General features: G+C 44.2%; 1 protein-coding gene across 2 annotated transcripts; it reads left to right on the top strand.

The window, feature by feature from the left end:
• Positions 1-6: 6 nt before the first annotated feature.
• MSL2 (MSL complex subunit 2) lies at positions 7-16,253 on the top strand. 2 transcript variants are annotated; one of them, XM_015638176.2, is made up of 2 exons: positions 7-204; positions 12,160-16,253. In XM_015638176.2, exons 1-2 carry the CDS (start codon positions 63-65, stop codon positions 13,755-13,757), a joined length of 1,740 nt encoding a protein of 579 aa, XP_015493662.1. In that variant the 5' UTR covers positions 7-62; the 3' UTR covers positions 13,758-16,253. The 2 variants fall into 2 exon arrangements, with proteins under 2 accessions (XP_015493662.1, XP_033372738.1); XM_033516847.1 differs by lacking the exon at positions 7-204 and adding an exon at positions 1,921-9,177.
• Positions 16,254-16,317: the final 64 nt, after the last annotated feature.

Genomic DNA, 16,317 nt, shown 5'->3' with positions numbered 1-16,317 from the left:
GCCCCCGCGGCCCGCGCAGACCTTCTTCGCACCGCGCAGCCGGCGGCGAGCGAGCGGCGGCGATGAACCCGGTGAATGCCACTGCTCTCTACGTGTCCGCGAGCCGCCTGGTGCTCAACTACGACCCGGCGGACCCCCAGTCCTTTTCCGAGATTAACAAGCTCCTGCCCTACTTCAGGCAATCCCTCTCCTGCTGCGTGTGCGGTGAGGATCTTTCTTTTGTTCCTGCACAATGAGCGTCCCCGGGGCTCCCGCACGGCCCTGGGCCCGCACCGGGGCTGGCTCGGCCTCGCCTCGCCCGGCCCGGGGCAGCTCCCAGCAAAGTTTGCCGGGCTCGGAGCCCCTGGTGCCGCGGCCGCCGGGGGGGCGGCTCGGCGCTCGGGAGCGGTGGAGTGGGAACAGCCCGGGCTAAACCCGCCCCCGGCTCGGGGCAGCCGCGGGCAGGGCCGGTCACAAGGGCAGGGAGGCGGCAGGGGCTGTGTCTCCACAGCCGCGCACGCTGCGAAGGCGGTAGTGGCGTGGAGAGAGTGTTTGCCTCAAAATTCAGCTCTTTATTATGAGCACGGCTTCATCAGGGGTACGGCAGTTGTCAGTGGTTATCGAAATACCCTGGTGTATTGGAGTTAATTGCTTTAAAAAAACGATGACTAAGAGCGAGTGTGGTAAAAGATACCCAAAACCATATACAAACCATAGAGGCAGGGGAAGAGGAACTTCGTAATTTTTTTTTACCCTCCTTGAAATGTAAACAATCAGTAATTCCGATTGAAAGCCAGGAATTTTGAGCTGACAGAAACAATAATGTTTTGGGTTTTTTTTTGTGCCTAGTAGATAATTGTTCTGTAACAATAATTACCATAAAAAGCAAACGGGCTGGAAGCCTGCTGGGCTTTCCCCACTCCGATCCCCCAAAAAAGAGCCTTCTGTGTGCTGTGGGCAAAGGCAGTATCCGGAATTTCGGTGTTACGGTCCGGGGAATACTGCGAAGGAATTGCATTCTGCTGTGTTTATGGAGTGGGGGCATGTGTCCGTTCCTGGGAGGAAGCTCTGGAATAAACTGAGGTTTCCTTGAACTTCCTTTGAAACCTTGGTCAGAGTCGGGAGTGGGCTCTGACCTGTTAGACCTCTTGGTTGTTGAATTTTTGTAATTCTCCTCTTCTCCCTCTGGTAGTTTTAAGTCCTGCCCTGTGTTTGTATTTTCCTGACAGAATGGTCTTATGCCCACTGTGTTTGTCGATACCGATGTATATGTTACACTGAATCTGAACTGAATCACTGGGGTTTAGAAAGTTAAATATTTTATTTATTTACAGGATCAGGATTTAACTGTCGAGACAGCTAAAGTAGCGTTAGATGCTTCCTATCCTCTTGCTATTGGCTCCTCCCACTTAAAGTCTTTGAAAATAGAGATCTGCTTGCACTGGGAAAGAGGGAGCCCGTTCCCAGGATCTCTGCATCGTCATTTCCTGAAGTAATTTGTCTTAAGGTTTTTTTCCTCATGGAATCCCAGTGCTCGTATTGATGCATCTCTGCTTTGTATTTCGTATCACCTTAGGCCCTCTTGATTCTAACCCCAGCTGTGCTTTCTTCCCATAAATTCTTCTTGCTTTTGGTCAGTCACCAGATTGCTTTTGCCAAAAAATATGCAAATATTGTTCTGATTTTTTAAAATAAGGTATTTGTGTTGCTGTGCCCTCTGGCTTCTCCACTTTGGGCTTCATCTTCTGAAACGTATTCTTTGTTCTCCTTGCCTTGCCTTCTTCTTTCTTGGCTTTTGGCAGTTTTAGTTTTACACTCTGTGCTGTTGAAATTGTCTATCTTTAATTTGTCCCTGCCCAAATTCCTGAGCTTTTTTCCCCCTTTTTCAGCTTTTCTTGCTTGGTTTTTCTGTCACTCTCAGTTTGGTAGAGCAAACCACGTTTTTAGTTTTCTTCTATTTCCTTGTGCCTCCGTGGATATTCCTATTCAAAAACTAGCTCTTGATGGTTCCACTTTCTCTCTTGACCCTTTATTTTCTTTGAATATTAAGGTTATTCCTTTGGTGTATATTTTTTTTCCTACTGTGGCCAGCTTTCAGATAACTAGAGCTGCTCTTTAGTTCAAATGTTTTGCTTACAGCTGATTAACCAGTCTTATCTGTGCCTCCTGGACTCCTGTTTATGGTGTGTTAGTATCCAGAGGGCTCAGTAAATTCCACACTCTCTGTGAAGCCATGCACTAAAACAGAGTTACTCAGGTGTCTGTCTTGAACCTGAGGTGATCATGGGGGAGTGGGCCTGCCCCTCACAAAACTGCTCACTGTGGTGTTCCCAAGTGTCGCAGATCTGCAGTTCAGACTTGTAAAGGCCAGCCCATCTTTTTCTCATTTTTTTGTGTTCCTTTTCTCTTAGTGCTAAGAGCTGTTACACTTTTTACACATTCTGAATATTTCAGATCATTAAAGCCTGTGCAACCATCAAAGTGTTTTTAGCTTTGGTGTTTTAAAAGATAAAAATTTAAATACTGAAGTGAAGGCTACATTGAGAGATCATGACTGTGCACTAGGACCACCCAGAACTCTCTCACAATCCCAGCATATTCTGAGTTGGAAGGGACCCACCAGGGCCATGGAATCCAGCTGTTAGTGAGTGGCTTGTAGAGGGACTGAACCCAGAGCCTTGGTGTTCTCAGCATCCTGCTCTCACCAGCTGAGCTAATTGTGCAGTGTGGGTTTGGGTTGGGATTTTTGTTTTAATACTTGAAAGCTTTTCGGATGCTCTCTTCTTTCTGCCCTGTTTTTGTTTAGACCATGAGACCCAAATACCTGGCTCTGGATCAATGTACGTGGAACTTGGAGTGTCTGGTACTTTCCCTGCACAGATCTTTGTCAAGTGCTGGGTGCAAAGGTTGTAAAACTGCTTTGTTGGAGAAATGCTGCAGGAAGTATCAGTAGTAGTTAAAGTCTCAAGTGCTGGGCTTCTAGGAATTCCCTTGGGAAGTTACTCCACAAATTAGTGCTCCTTATGTCATCAGCTTTTTCTCAGTGTGTAATCTCCCTGGAGTGCACTCTGTTAACGCTTTTTATGCTGTAGGTATTAATTCCACGGTCAAGATTGTCCCTTTAATTTTAGGCAGTTGTTTTTAGGAGAAATGAGTGGCAGCTACATAAATCTGCTAACATTCCTGGGCTTCCACTGTGCTCCCAAAGCATGAGGCATAAGCCAGCTCATTTCCTTGTGATCCCATAGTTTTTACACCAGCTCACATAGCAGGGGGTGGCAGAAGTTTTTGGACCCACATAATTATGAAGTTCTAATTAAAGCTCTGATTTCAGATTCAGATTGGCACACATGGAGTTGCAGCAGTAGAAAGCCAAAATGTAAATACAGTATGTCAGTGTAAGTCAGCTGAATCAGTTCTGGGTGGATTCAAGGTCTCTCTCTTGCCTCATGATGGGTGATAAGGGTTCAGTTCTGTAGCTGAAACAGCTGTGTGTGTGTTTCTAGGATTTAAGTGTGATCATGTGACAGTTTCCTGGACAGTGCTGTAGGTAATACATCATCCTTTTATAGGGATGTATAAGACAATATTTCCTAGAGCTTTTAGAACTTGAAAGTAACTGCTCCCAAGTGTGCATTAGGCAGAAGGGCTGTGCCTTGTGTGTTTTGAGGATGTGAAATTCAAGTTTCAGCCTCTGGAATAAAATGATTATTATAAAATTGCATGCTAATAACACATTTAGTTTAAAAGTAGCATAGTAGAATTTATGCAACAAACATTTAAAACATTCTATGTTCTATGTTTTAAAGGTGCTGTCTGTTGGGATAAACCTAGCAGTGCCATTCTCTGGTTCAGATACCATGCAGGTAACTGCAAATCATTGGTCTTTTCAGCATTAACAGCCTTCTCTAAATTCAGTTGAAATGCTCGTAAGAGATACTATTGCCAGTCACATCAGCTTAGTTTTTTTTATCCATAGAAAATTTAATCTTTGAATCTCTGAAAGATTTCAAAGGTATATGAAAGATTGTTATTCCTGATTGAGAGATTTCTTGGAAGCTGGCAGGTCTGCAGGACAACGTTTTTTGCTTGGCTGGGAACCCAGCTGGTGCTGAGAAATACAGGATGAGAATACAGTTCTTGTCTTAAACATCCTGTAATCCCAGTAAGGGGATGTGAGACAACATGTGGCTTTAGGGAGATTAGGGGGAGAGGAACAAAGAAATGCATGGCAGCACTGACTGGTACCTCACAGAACTCCATCCGGTGTTCTGAGGCAGCTCTCAATAATTTTAGCCAGGGGGTTGAAGGCTCAGTGGTGCCAGTAGCATTGTGGAAGCAACTCCCAAGCATGAGCAATGGCACGGATTGCCAAAAAATAAAATGAAAAGCTAATGACTTCTGTTTTTCTATATAAAGATTAGTGTAAGGGTGTTATTTCCCTCCTGCTCTTGTGTAAAAGCAATAGCCTGTTTTGAGAGTTTTATATTGCCAAAGCAAGTTGAATGGAGTATATAATATAATTACATATTATAATCAATTATACTTAGCACTAGATCTAAAATGTCTCCATAGCTGGTGGTATACAGTTGTGTAAAATTTTCCACTTTGTGCCATTCTATCCATGTGAAGGCTTTTCTTCCTTGCATCTCTCTGAGCTAATTCTCCCTTACTTCTGCAGTCCCTGTGTCCCCCAATGCCCTTCCCTGGTCGGCAGCTCTTGGGGTGTGGTTCCAGGTGCCAGGAAGAGCTCAGTGCTGTGGGCTGCACTCTGTCACTGGGAAATGGTGTGAACTGGGCCTGGACAGTCAGACTGAACTTCCCTCAGAGAAAGGGAGGTACTTGAGTGACATCTAAACAGATGAAAACTTCCTGAAAAATCAGTTTCCTGTCACAGATGTGGAATAAGGGAGAAGAAACGAATTCCCATTATAATAAAACTTAATTATATGGATGATACTGGAGTTTCTGTTTGGGATGTGAGCCATGGCTAAGTTGGGCTCTGATAACAGAGTTTTAGAGCGGAGAACGTAAGTTTTTTAAGTTTTGTGATGGAAAAGTTTAGCTTAGAACTTCTTGTCCATTCTCCCTAGGTTGAGGAGAGTGAGGGCTGATTCATGATCTGCGCTGCCAGATCAGAGTTGCCTTTTATGTTTGAAAATTGGTCTGGTGCTGTGGGGTTTTTTAGGTATTTTCTCCATTGACATTTTCTTCTTTCCTTTATTTTCACTTATGAGAAATACAGTAAATAAAACTACTGGTGAATAAAAGTACATTATTTTCCCCTAAAAAATGGCATGAGTGGTTGCCAAAATACTTCTGAAAAAAATCAGCATCTCTGAAACAGCCATCAGGGAGCATGGACCAAAGACTAAGTACCTATCAAATATATTCTGCTGCAGATCCTCTGTGCTTGGTCTGGGGAGCAGTTGTCTATAAAATGTCCAGTTGTACATCTCTGTATACACCAATTTTTATTCAAGAACATGTTGGGTGATTTCCTCTTAAAATCTCCCTACTCAACTTTGTTTCCCTTTCCTGTTTTCAAACCCTGTGTGAGACTCCTGGGAGAACTGCTTTGTCAAGGTTGTCTGCATTGTACTGCAGAAGTTTTGATAACAGAAAGTTCTGGCAGTAGAATTTAAATTGGTTTCTAAACTAAAAATACTCCTCTGGCTTAGAAGAAAATTGAGTAGGAAGAGAAGTAGCTGTGGTCCCCTCGGTGGCAGCTGGTTGACAGTGGCTTCCAAAGAAGGTTGCAGTGCTGTCTTGTGCTGGGATTGGAGAGGAATGTTCCTGCTTGAGGAGCTGGGAAGTGATGGATGGGTTTGGTGGTGCCTGAGGATATTGATTAAACCGATTGTTTTCTCGAGTGTTCAAAGAGGAATTAATGTGTTGCCAAGAGGCATCTTTATTGAGATGGCTGAGCTGTCCTGGTCCGTGGGCACAGAGCACTCCAGCACACCTTCCTCTGCCTTTGTTTTCATTGCTAGCTTACAAATGCACATCAGGCCATCTAAATAGGGACTGAGTGACTGAGAGTTCCTGGATATTGTGTTGGAGTCTTTTGTAAGGCCAGAAAACATTCCCTGGGGCTGGGCAATGCCTTAGGAAGTGATGGCATTTTCTGAGCACGGTGCAGGGAGCAAAGGGCAAAGATTCCCCTGCTCTCCTGGAGGAATTACACAGAGTCCCCCAGTGATATAATTTGGTATTCGGCGTCTCCTGAGCCTCGCAGCCACAGCCCACGAGTCTCCCTTTCACACTGTGGCCCTGGACAGGACACTCTACTCTAAGGTTCTCATGTTCAAGCATTTTTGTTCAGTGTGGAAAAATGGTTTTCATTGCTTTTTGTTTGCTATGGAAATTTGATGAACTTAATCTATAACTTCCAAAGCAAGTTCTAACTCTTGTGAGTTTCTGCAGCTTAGAAACATGTTATTATTTTATACTCATAGGAGAAGTGGTAACTACTATTTGTAACTTCTCAAAATACAGCAATTGTGACTTTTGGAAAACATCATTATGTGAAAATTTTACACTGCACGGTGAAAAAGATTAATTTATCCATCTTCTTAAAGCCTCAAAGTTTGAACTTTACCACTTAGTTTGTTAAAAATACATTTAGAATTTTTCCTGTCAGGGACTTTGTGAACACAAGGACTTTCAAACAGAACTATAACTTTGACATAGGACTTAGTAAAAATGTTCTGTTGTTTCTTATGTGGGGGGTGGACTCAAAAAGAACAAGGCAGTCCCTTCTGCACTTAAAATGCAATTTGTTGTAGTTTTTTTTCCTTGAACTTCAGCTAAAGAAGTTGACTGTATTTCTCCAAATATGAAGAAAAATAGTCTCACTGTCTTCTGATGATGGTTAAATTGGGTTCCCATGGTGTTCAGGCAAAAACAGTGCAGTTTTTATTTTTTCAAAGAGTTAGACAAACATTAATTCATTAGTCACAACTGTCCCTATATGAAGGTAATAATGTCTTTAGCAATTTTTCATAGCTGTGTGTTCATGCAGGATGTGCAGTAATATTCAGTAGCCAGCAGAATGTTTTCTCTGATAAAATTTTGAGATAAGTATTTTTAGTTGATTTGGGCGGTTTTTTAGTGCTTTTTTGTGTCCCCCACATTTCTATTTCACCCAACAAGGAATTTATAAGTATTTGTGGATGTCTTGGTCAAATTCTGGTGGTGTGGTTGGGTTGATCTAGGGGCAGGGTGGTGTTTGCAAGAAGAAATAATTTCTCGTAGTTCTCAGGGAAACTCTTATTGTTTCTCAGAGTTCTGTGCTGGGAGTCTTGGGGAACATTTTTTCATTTCTACTTTCTGGCTGAACTGAACAATATCTCTGTACAGAACCTTGTGTCAAAGCCCACGAGTGGATCTGACATCTGTAGTGTTGTTGTGAACTGCCCTTAGCTCCATGCTGTGTTCTGTAGCCGTAGGTGCAGAGCTTTGCCCCTGGAATATTGCAAAGATGAGTTTGTGTCTTGGCTAAGAGTGTGGCCGCTGCACATGCAGATGTGTTTTGGGAATGTGCTTTGGGAATGCTCTGCAGTGCTGGGTGACAGGGAATCCAGCAGATTTCACTGAGAGGAGCTCCCCAGCATTTTTCTACCTGGAACAGCAGGTAGGACAGACATGGGTCTGGGGAATCTGGCTCCTGACTTTGGTGCAATTTTAGTGAAATGCATCAAATCCAACATGGTCCAGCCCACCCCAAGTGTAGGTGTGGAATTGGGGGGTGTTAGGACGTGGGATCTGTGAGACCTTTCCCTGCTGTCATGTCCATGCACCAACTTCTGTGAGTCTGAATATGTTCAGTTTTCTTGTTTTTTAGGAAGTACCCAGATCTCCCACCCCTCTAAAACAGATCCCACACATTTGTTGTATTCCTCTGCAGATGGCTGGCAGACCTTTTTTGCTGCTCATTATATGCCTGCCTGTCTGTCATCAGATAGTTTTGCAAATAGTGCTTTTAGGGGGTTTATCCAACTCAGGAAATGCTGCTTTTGTGAGGGTGTTTTCTGTTGTGTTTTGCCTTAAAGCTTCGTTGAGCTGCTGTTCATTCTTCAGTGGGCTCCAGCTGATCATTTCTTGGGTGAGAGGATGCTGTGTGGAGTGGCAGGGAGCAGTTCAGGGAAGGTGGTGGGGAGAGCAGGGCTTTTCCTTCCCACGGTGCTGAAGCTGTGGAGCTGCAGGTAGAGGGCTGGCTGAGCACAAACCCCTGTGCAGTGGTGTCAGGGTTGCTGGGAACCTGTTCCTGTCCTTCAGGAGCTCCTGAGCTCTGAAGCTTGGATGTGACAAGTTGTTGGAGCTTTCTGGCTGTTGCTAATTATTTTAGTAGAAACAATCAGATGATGTTTAATCGCAAAATGGAAAGGCTGACAAGTGTAGCAGTGCAGCTGTCAAAGCTGCAGCTGTGGATATGACTTTGGGGTCCTTGGCATGTAGAAGTCTGTGTGTGCTTCAGGTGGGTAGAGCTTCCTGTTCCTCAGAGCATGGTAGAGGCTCAGCATTTCTGTTTCTGTAATCGTGGTTTAAAAATAAACTCGTGCTCACCATGCAGTTTGGTGGGCACAGATTGGTGGGTGAGCTCCCTCGATGCCACAGTGGCTTTGAGGCTGGGCTGGCCCACCCCCAGTGCTGGCTGAGCACCACAGCACCAGAGCGCTTCTGGTGATCCTAGTGCAGCCAAGATCAAAGGCTGACAGACGGTGGCAGTGAACCCCAGGGATACATTTGTATTTGTAAAAAAATGTGACTTACTTTTTTTACTTTGTGAAATTGAGATTTAATAATGAAATAATTCTTAAGACTTTGAGTTGTTGGAAAAGCCAAGATAATTTTCAGTGATAATGTTCCAGTAGCATTTCCAAGGATCCTAAATTAGATATTTGTGTTTAGCCCTTTCCTGAGGATAGGTGAGAATGGCTGGAGGTACCTGCTCAAGCCTTTTTTCCCAGTGAATTTCATCCATTAGGAACATATTTGCTGGATACAAACACCTAACAATTGTTTTGATTCCCAGTTCTTTTCCTCCCTTTGGTCTCAGAGACACAATTTGCAGATGCTTCCCCTGTCTCTGTGGCTGTGAAATAATGCTCATTAAGGACCTCAGCAGGAAGTATTCCGTGTGGTTTAAGTACTCCTGCTCCCGGGACACCCTTTCCAGATCAGCCAGGATGTTTGGTAAATAATATATTAAAAATTTTTCCTCTGTATATGCTCCTTATTAATTTTAAGTGCTGGTATTAATATATGTGTTTAGTCAGCCTTTCTGAAATCAGGATAGCTAAGAGCTGATGTGGAAGGAAAGCCTCGTATTGGAGGCTTTGTAAGAACGTGATTTTGCTTTTGGTGTAGTGATAAATCCCTTAAAAAAGAGGGTGAGAAAAGACAGAGCAAGGTTCAGTAACACCAGGCTACTCAGGGCTGTAAGACTGAAGGTCTGCAGTGAGTAAATGTGGAAAGTTACTCAATGTAGGTGAATGGCTGTACAATAGAATGAAAAATTACATTTAGCTTAGAAAAATACTAAGTTACAAGCATGGGAAAATATTAACTTCAGGGCCCACCATGTTTATATCTTGGAGATCTATATAAATTTTCCAATTTCTAGAGAGGAGCAGCACTGATGGCCACCAGGCAAAAGTGAGATCTTGGCACTGCAAAACCTCGAGGTTCCAAAGCAGCTCAGATGCTGTTTGTGCTGCTTAGTGCCCCTGCCTGACTATTACAACTAACGAAACTTAATTTTACGGGAAATTAGCATCTCATGGTTTACTTTTTTTTTAACTTGACAGTACTAAGATTGAGTAGAGTGGTAGTCCACAGAATCCATACCAGAGAGAAACTTTAAAGAATGAATATACAATGAGATATAAGTTGAAACAGAGAATATTCCCACAGCTCAGACATTCCTAATGTCTTTCCAGTGTAGGTTACCTGGCATTTACTGGGAATAGATGTTGCACTGTTCTTCCAGTCAGTGAGAGCATGTGAAGTGTTTTGTCTTGTCAGTCTGTCTGTTTTTTTTTCCTCAAAGCCTCCAGAAATTTAAATTTTCCTGTATCCTCTTTTAGCATCTGTACTTATTCAGGAGTTTCAGCCAAATTTATTTTGGGAGAAATAAAATGCACTGTTGGTGATGCCTTTTTTAAAATATAATTAAAAGTTAAGGTGGTATCTTGTTTATTTGGTGCCATCTCTGAAGTATGTTAGTTCTAGCATCATTTAGCATTTTAGTTAAAGCATTTTAACTCAGCCTTTTTGTCCTGGGGAGCCAAGAGAGGTTTCTGGTGGATGAGGAGTGCACCCAGCTTTGTGTCATTAATGAATTGGGAATAAATTAACCCTGCTGGCTTTTGGCCCTGGGACACTGAAGTCCCAAGGCTCTCAAGTGTCGGCACTGGCCAGGGCACAGCTCCTGCTGGTCCTGTTGGACTCAAGATCCAGGGGGGCTGGACCATTGCTGGTGAAGTCTCTGCTGAAGAGGGGACTTTGAGGAGCTGGTGGGATTTAAAGTTTTCGTTTTGTTCTCTTCAGGGAACTTTTCTCCTAAAATCCAGTCCCATCTTAGGGCTACAGTGGCCACCTCTGCCTGTGTTGTTGCTATATTGTGTCATTTCAAGGGAACTTGGGGGGAAAAAAACCCAGTAATTCCCCCTGCAGGTTGGACTATGTGACTTCATGTTCCATCTGATGGCTTTAAACTTTCCCAGTTTGATATGATGAGTGTTTTCTGTCTTCCTCTGGTGGGGTCTTGTCATGCTGTTACAGCAGGGCTCATTCTGTGCCACCTGCCAGCTTGCTGAACAACTGTATTTCTCTCCTTTTATTAAAAATTACTGTGTAATGGCAACCTGAGCACTGACTCTTGTGATTTGTTGTTCAAAACCCAGTTTACATCAAGCCACACCCACTGAATGATGGCTCAGGTGGAGGACTTGGAGCAGCCCCTTCCCAAAGAGGGATCAGGGAATGCAGGGAAAAGGGATCAGAGAAGTAAGCAATGACAGAAAATGCCTTTGATATTTTGGGGGTTTTATCCCAGTCTGATATCAATATACACATATATATATCAATATACACTTCGCTTCCTCTTCCCAAGTGGTTTAATTTTATTCACTTGTTGCAGCAGATTATTTTCACTTCGGAAAATCTGGGTGGGAATTCCCTGATGGCTGTAACTCATCCAGCAGAGGCTCCTTATGGGAGAAGGGTCTGATCAAAGCTGAGAATGTGCTGCTGGGAGGGGAGGGAGGCCTGTTGCTGGGGAGGACTATAGATACTCTGTAGTTTAATTTAGGAGATGGAATATCTTTCTGGCCTAGAGCTGCCTGGAAATAGCAAAGCAATAGTGTCACTTTCTGGATATAGGAACTAGTTGGATTGTTTCTATACAGAATTTAGTTTCACTTGTTCTTTCATATTTTATCCTTAGGTAATATTTGAGTTGTTCATAATGAAAATCAAAACACTTCTTCCATGTTTTCATAGTTTTGGGGATCTGCAGACAGAACCTTCTAGACTGACAGTGCTGGGGGTCTGAAACTTTCTGGGCTGTCAGGGGGTGTGTGGATTCCTTTAGTAGCTGATTCTTATTAGTTTTTTATTCTAAACAGTAAAATATTGAAAAAAAATTCTTTATTTGGATGGCTTCACTAAATGCTAAATGAAAAATAACACAAAGTCTACTGTGTCTTCTTCTCTTTAGGGGTGGATATTTCATCATTTTTACATTCCTTTCGGAGTTTTCCCTTTGCTCTCTTCCCATTTGTTTTTACTAATTACATTAAAATCTTTGCAGTAAGTTGTTATGGGAGTTTATTCTTCCACTTTGGGTAAATTCATAGAAACCTTGTATGTTCTGTAAGTTTCCATGGACAAAGCTCAAGGGGAGGAGTCGATCAGTAGTATTGTAGTTGAGAATGTTTTTAAAGGCTGCAGCACACAACAAGTTATGGTGTGATGGCTTTCTTAAAATTTTATCAAATGTTTTAAAATCAGGTTGGCACATGTGAGAATTTGTACAGGCAGTTGTTTGGATGGGATGTTTTCTTGTGAATAACTGAACTTTTGGAGTAACTTCTTTTGCTAGTACAAGAAATTCATCCAATAGTGTCCCAGAAACCTGCCTTAAGTCCATTGTAATCTTTCTTTTTCCCATAGGAAATTTGCTACAAGACCCTATTGCTCCTACCAACTCCAATTGTCAGCATTATGTCTGCAAAACGTGTAAAGGCAAGAAGATGATGATGAAGCCCTCGTGTAGCTGGTGCAAGGACTACGAGCAGTTTGAGGAGAACAAGCAGCTGAGCATCCTGGTGAACTGCTACAAGAAGCTGTGTGAGTACATCACACAGACACCGCTGGCCCGGGACATCATCCAGGCCGTGGATTGCTCTGCAGACCTGCTAGCTCTGCTCAAGGATGGGGCGCCGCTCCACGAGGAGACGGAGAAATCCTCGGATGCAGCCCTGGCTCTGTGTCTGACGCATTCCCCAGTCCCTTCCACCTCGGAGCTGGCGACGGACGTGCAGGGGGGGTTCACGGCGCTGCCCGAGAGCACCCCCAGCCTGGACCTGCGGGGCTCCGTCATCAACGGGCTGCCCCCCTGCAACGGGCTGTCGGTGGAGAAGCTCGGCGTGAGCATCCCCTCTCCCGAGCACGCCAGCGCCATCGATGTGTGCGGCACCGGTGATTACATCAAGACAGAGGACATCCCCAGCAGCCTGCAGCCCGTGTGTGACACGGTGGCCACCAGCGACCTGTGCCCCACGGGCATCGACATCTGCGGCTTCAGCGAGGACATCAAGCCGGGCGGGTCGCTGCTGCTCAGCGTCGAGGAGGTGCTGCGCAGCCTGGAGACCGTGTCCAGCAGCGAGGTGTGCGACTCCAACCTGCAGCCCGGCTTGGAGGCAAACATGGCCAATGGCCCCTTCCTGCAGCTCTCCCCCCCTCCCCTCAGCCATAACATTTTCATGTCCACAGATGCTTCTCCTCATGGGCTCTCCTGCACGGCAGCCACGCCCAAGGTGGCAAAGCTGAACAGGAAGCGCTCTCGCTCCGAAAGCGACAGTGAGAAGGTTCAGCCTCTGCCCATCTCCAGCATCATCTGCGGCCCGACGCTGGGAGCATCGGCTCCTGTGACAGTCAAACAGGAAAATAAAATGTCTTTGCAGCCTATTGCGACTGTACCTAATGGAGGAACTACTCCCAAAATCAGTAAAACTGTGCTCCTGTCTAACAAAAGCATGAAAAAGAACTTAGAACATGCCCCTAAGAAATCCCACCCAAAAGCCAAACCAGGGGTGCTGAAAACAAAAGATAAGGCAAAGGAGAAAGTTCCCAGCAGTAATGTTATGCCAGGAAGCCCAACAAAAACTGTGTACAAAAAGCCACAAGAAAAGAAAGGGTGTAAATGTGGTCGTGCCACCCAAAATCCAAGTGTTCTTACATGCCGTGGCCAACGCTGCCCTTGCTACTCTAACCGCAAAGCCTGCCTTGACTGCATATGCCGTGGCTGCCAAAACTCCTACATGGCTAACGGGGAGAAGAAGCTGGAGGCCTTTGCAGTGCCAGAAAAGGCCTTGGAGCAGACTCGGCTTACTTTGGGCATTAATGTGACAAGCATTGCCGTGCGCAATGCCAGCACAAGCACCAGTGTAATCAATGTGACAGGGTCACCAGTAACGACGTTTTTAGCTGCCAGTACACACGATGAGAAAAGTTTGGATGAAGCTATAGACATGAGATATGACTGTTAAACCTTTCTTTCTTTTCCCTGCCATCCGTAGGGGAACTGCTACAGGTTTAAGGCAGCTATGGTTCTGTTTAACTTGCTGGAGCTCCTGCGTTTAGATCACTTGTATCAAGTGTTTTTCATGGCTATGTTCTGTGTATTAGTGTCTGGGAAATAGTTGCAGATAATGGAGGAGTTACCCTAAAACTGTTTTAGTTCTTACAGCACCTCATAGTTTGAGATCGATTGCTGATGTAAATGATTTTATCACACGATCTTCTGACAAGGAATATATTTGACCTCATTGTACTTGCTCATGCTTTGTGCTCAGTCAAAGCTTCAGCTTCGGTGTAGCATCCAGATAGTGCATCTCAGCTGTGCTAGATGATGGTGTAGAATAATCATTTGATGGGTTACCGTCACCACGAGCAGGAAATGACCTGACATTCCTGTGGGAAGGGCCGCACTGAGCTGGGGGATACACTCCGGAAAGGGTGGGTAGTGCAGATTGTGAGAATTGGTTGTGCCCTCTACTAAACAGCGTACAGTTAAAAAAAGATTCATAAATAATACTGAGCAAGCTGGTGGGTCAAAAGGCATCTCAGGCTGCAGGCGAGGCTCAGGAGGGTTGGGTGGATGCAAAGGTCGAGCTCCAGATTGGATACCCCATCCTGGTAATGACATCATCCTTGGGGTGTGTCTTCCTGACACTTCACAGGTCATGTCCCTGCTCAGTTGCCCCTCTGTGCCAGCCCCCTGTGTGTGACAAGTCGCTGAGGGGCTGGGCTGCAGGAGAACATCACTGGTACCCTACGAAGGCTCAAGTTCTGTTAGCACCATCCTCTCCCTTTCCCAAGTTCCTGCTGTCTTACTGCTGTTGCTTCTAGGGTGGAGAAGGGGTTTTGTGGATTACAGGGAGCCCTTGGCTGATTTTCTCCCCTCTGGTGCTGATCAGTGCCAGGGTTACCACCACTGGGGGGTTGCTTTATCAGGTTTGTAACAGAGCTGGGACCCCTCCTGCAGAGTTGAGTTCCCCAGTGACAGGCACCTCCCAGACAGGGCACAGGATCGAGGGTGATCAAAGGTCATATTTTTGGGGTGTTTGCTAAACAGAATAAGCTATATATAACTCACTCCACCCTGAACCTATCTCATTTTTTGCTAAAATGTTGAAAGCAGCTTTTGAAGGTCATTTCAGCCTGGGCCAAAAGGCTTGAAAATAGAAAAATAACACAAAGTTGTCGAGCTTATCTGGAAAAGTGTTACAGTGAAAGAATTCCTCTTAGGAATTCAGCTTTGTGCAAAAATAGTTTATTTCAGCGCAATCCCTAAATAAGAGTGCAGGCACAAGATTTAGTTGTGCCTTCAGGGCTTCATTGGAAGCCTAAGAAGTTGAGATTTCTTTGTGAAAGCAGAAATTCTCTTGGAATTATAGAGCACAACCCGAACATGGGCTGATTTGAACACAAACATTAGTGTCTGATTTTAAAGGCCATTCCGTTTCAGCAGCATGTTAAATAGTGTGGATTTTTTTAGTTCCTTTTCCTGCTTCCATCTTCCCTTTTCCTCAGGCAAGAGCCCCCGTGGTGCTTTCCGGCCCGGCGCTGGGTGTGCTTTGATTTGGCACAAAGCACGTACAATGACGGTTCCTCACCGAGAAATGAGCAAAACCCTTTGGACACAAATGGCACCTCCTTTTGTTTTGTAGTGTACCATGGTGTCATTTTCTGTGAATGTGATCAGAGCTTTTTGTTGGTTTCGGTTTGTTTCTCCCCCCGTCTTTTTTGTGGGGTGGGCAGGGTGGGGGGTTAAAGCCATAGGAAGAAAAATGTGATGTATGTGTCCAGTCTGTACTTTTTTGTTTTTGTTTTGCAAGAAGAGTTGAAAAATATTTTTGATAATGAGTAAATGGTGGAAAATGCTTCTTAGTATTCTTGTCTTTATTTGCCAACCCAAGTACCTAAGATCTGTGTTTTTTAGCCCTCATGAGATTTAACGATGTCCTATTAAAATGTATTTAGTTAAACTTGTATGTGATTTTTGTGTTGACCCAGAGGGATCCTACCAGTCTCTAATTTGGTGGTTTGATCGTGACCTACTAATGTAAATCTGTTTATTAGTCCACTACGTGTAAGCGAAGTAGCGACCCGGAGTCTGGGAGTGGCTGCACAGCACGGGTTGTGTCAGAATGCTTTTGCAGAGCTGTTCAGTTTTGCCAAGATTGTTGATGGTACATTTTTAGGACTTTCATTAAATTAAATACAAAGTACCTTTGCTCCAGAAATGTGGGAGTATTTGGAATCTTTACTATCTCACTGCTGCATTCAATGTGGTACCAAAAGTTGGATAACTTAGGTCAAGAGTGTTTCGGAGCGTCAACAGGAGAGCCCTGATGGTTAATGTAAAACTGCAAATGGTAGATTCAGGTTGTTTCTAAAAACATTTCCTTTTATGCTGCCACATTCTTGAAATGTATATTAAAATTCAAATTGATTTAATAAATGTTAGTTTTCTAATTCTATTTTGCAACTGCTGAAGGCATCAGTGTGGCATATGTTGAACTCGCTGTCTAAATACTACTTAGT

The sequence above is a fragment of the Parus major genome, chromosome 9, assembly GCF_001522545.3.
Source record: "Parus major isolate Abel chromosome 9, Parus_major1.1, whole genome shotgun sequence".
Taxonomy (NCBI): Eukaryota; Metazoa; Chordata; class Aves; order Passeriformes; family Paridae; genus Parus; species Parus major.
Note: the sequence above shows the minus strand (reverse complement) of the source record. Positions and strands in the feature narration are given on the sequence as shown.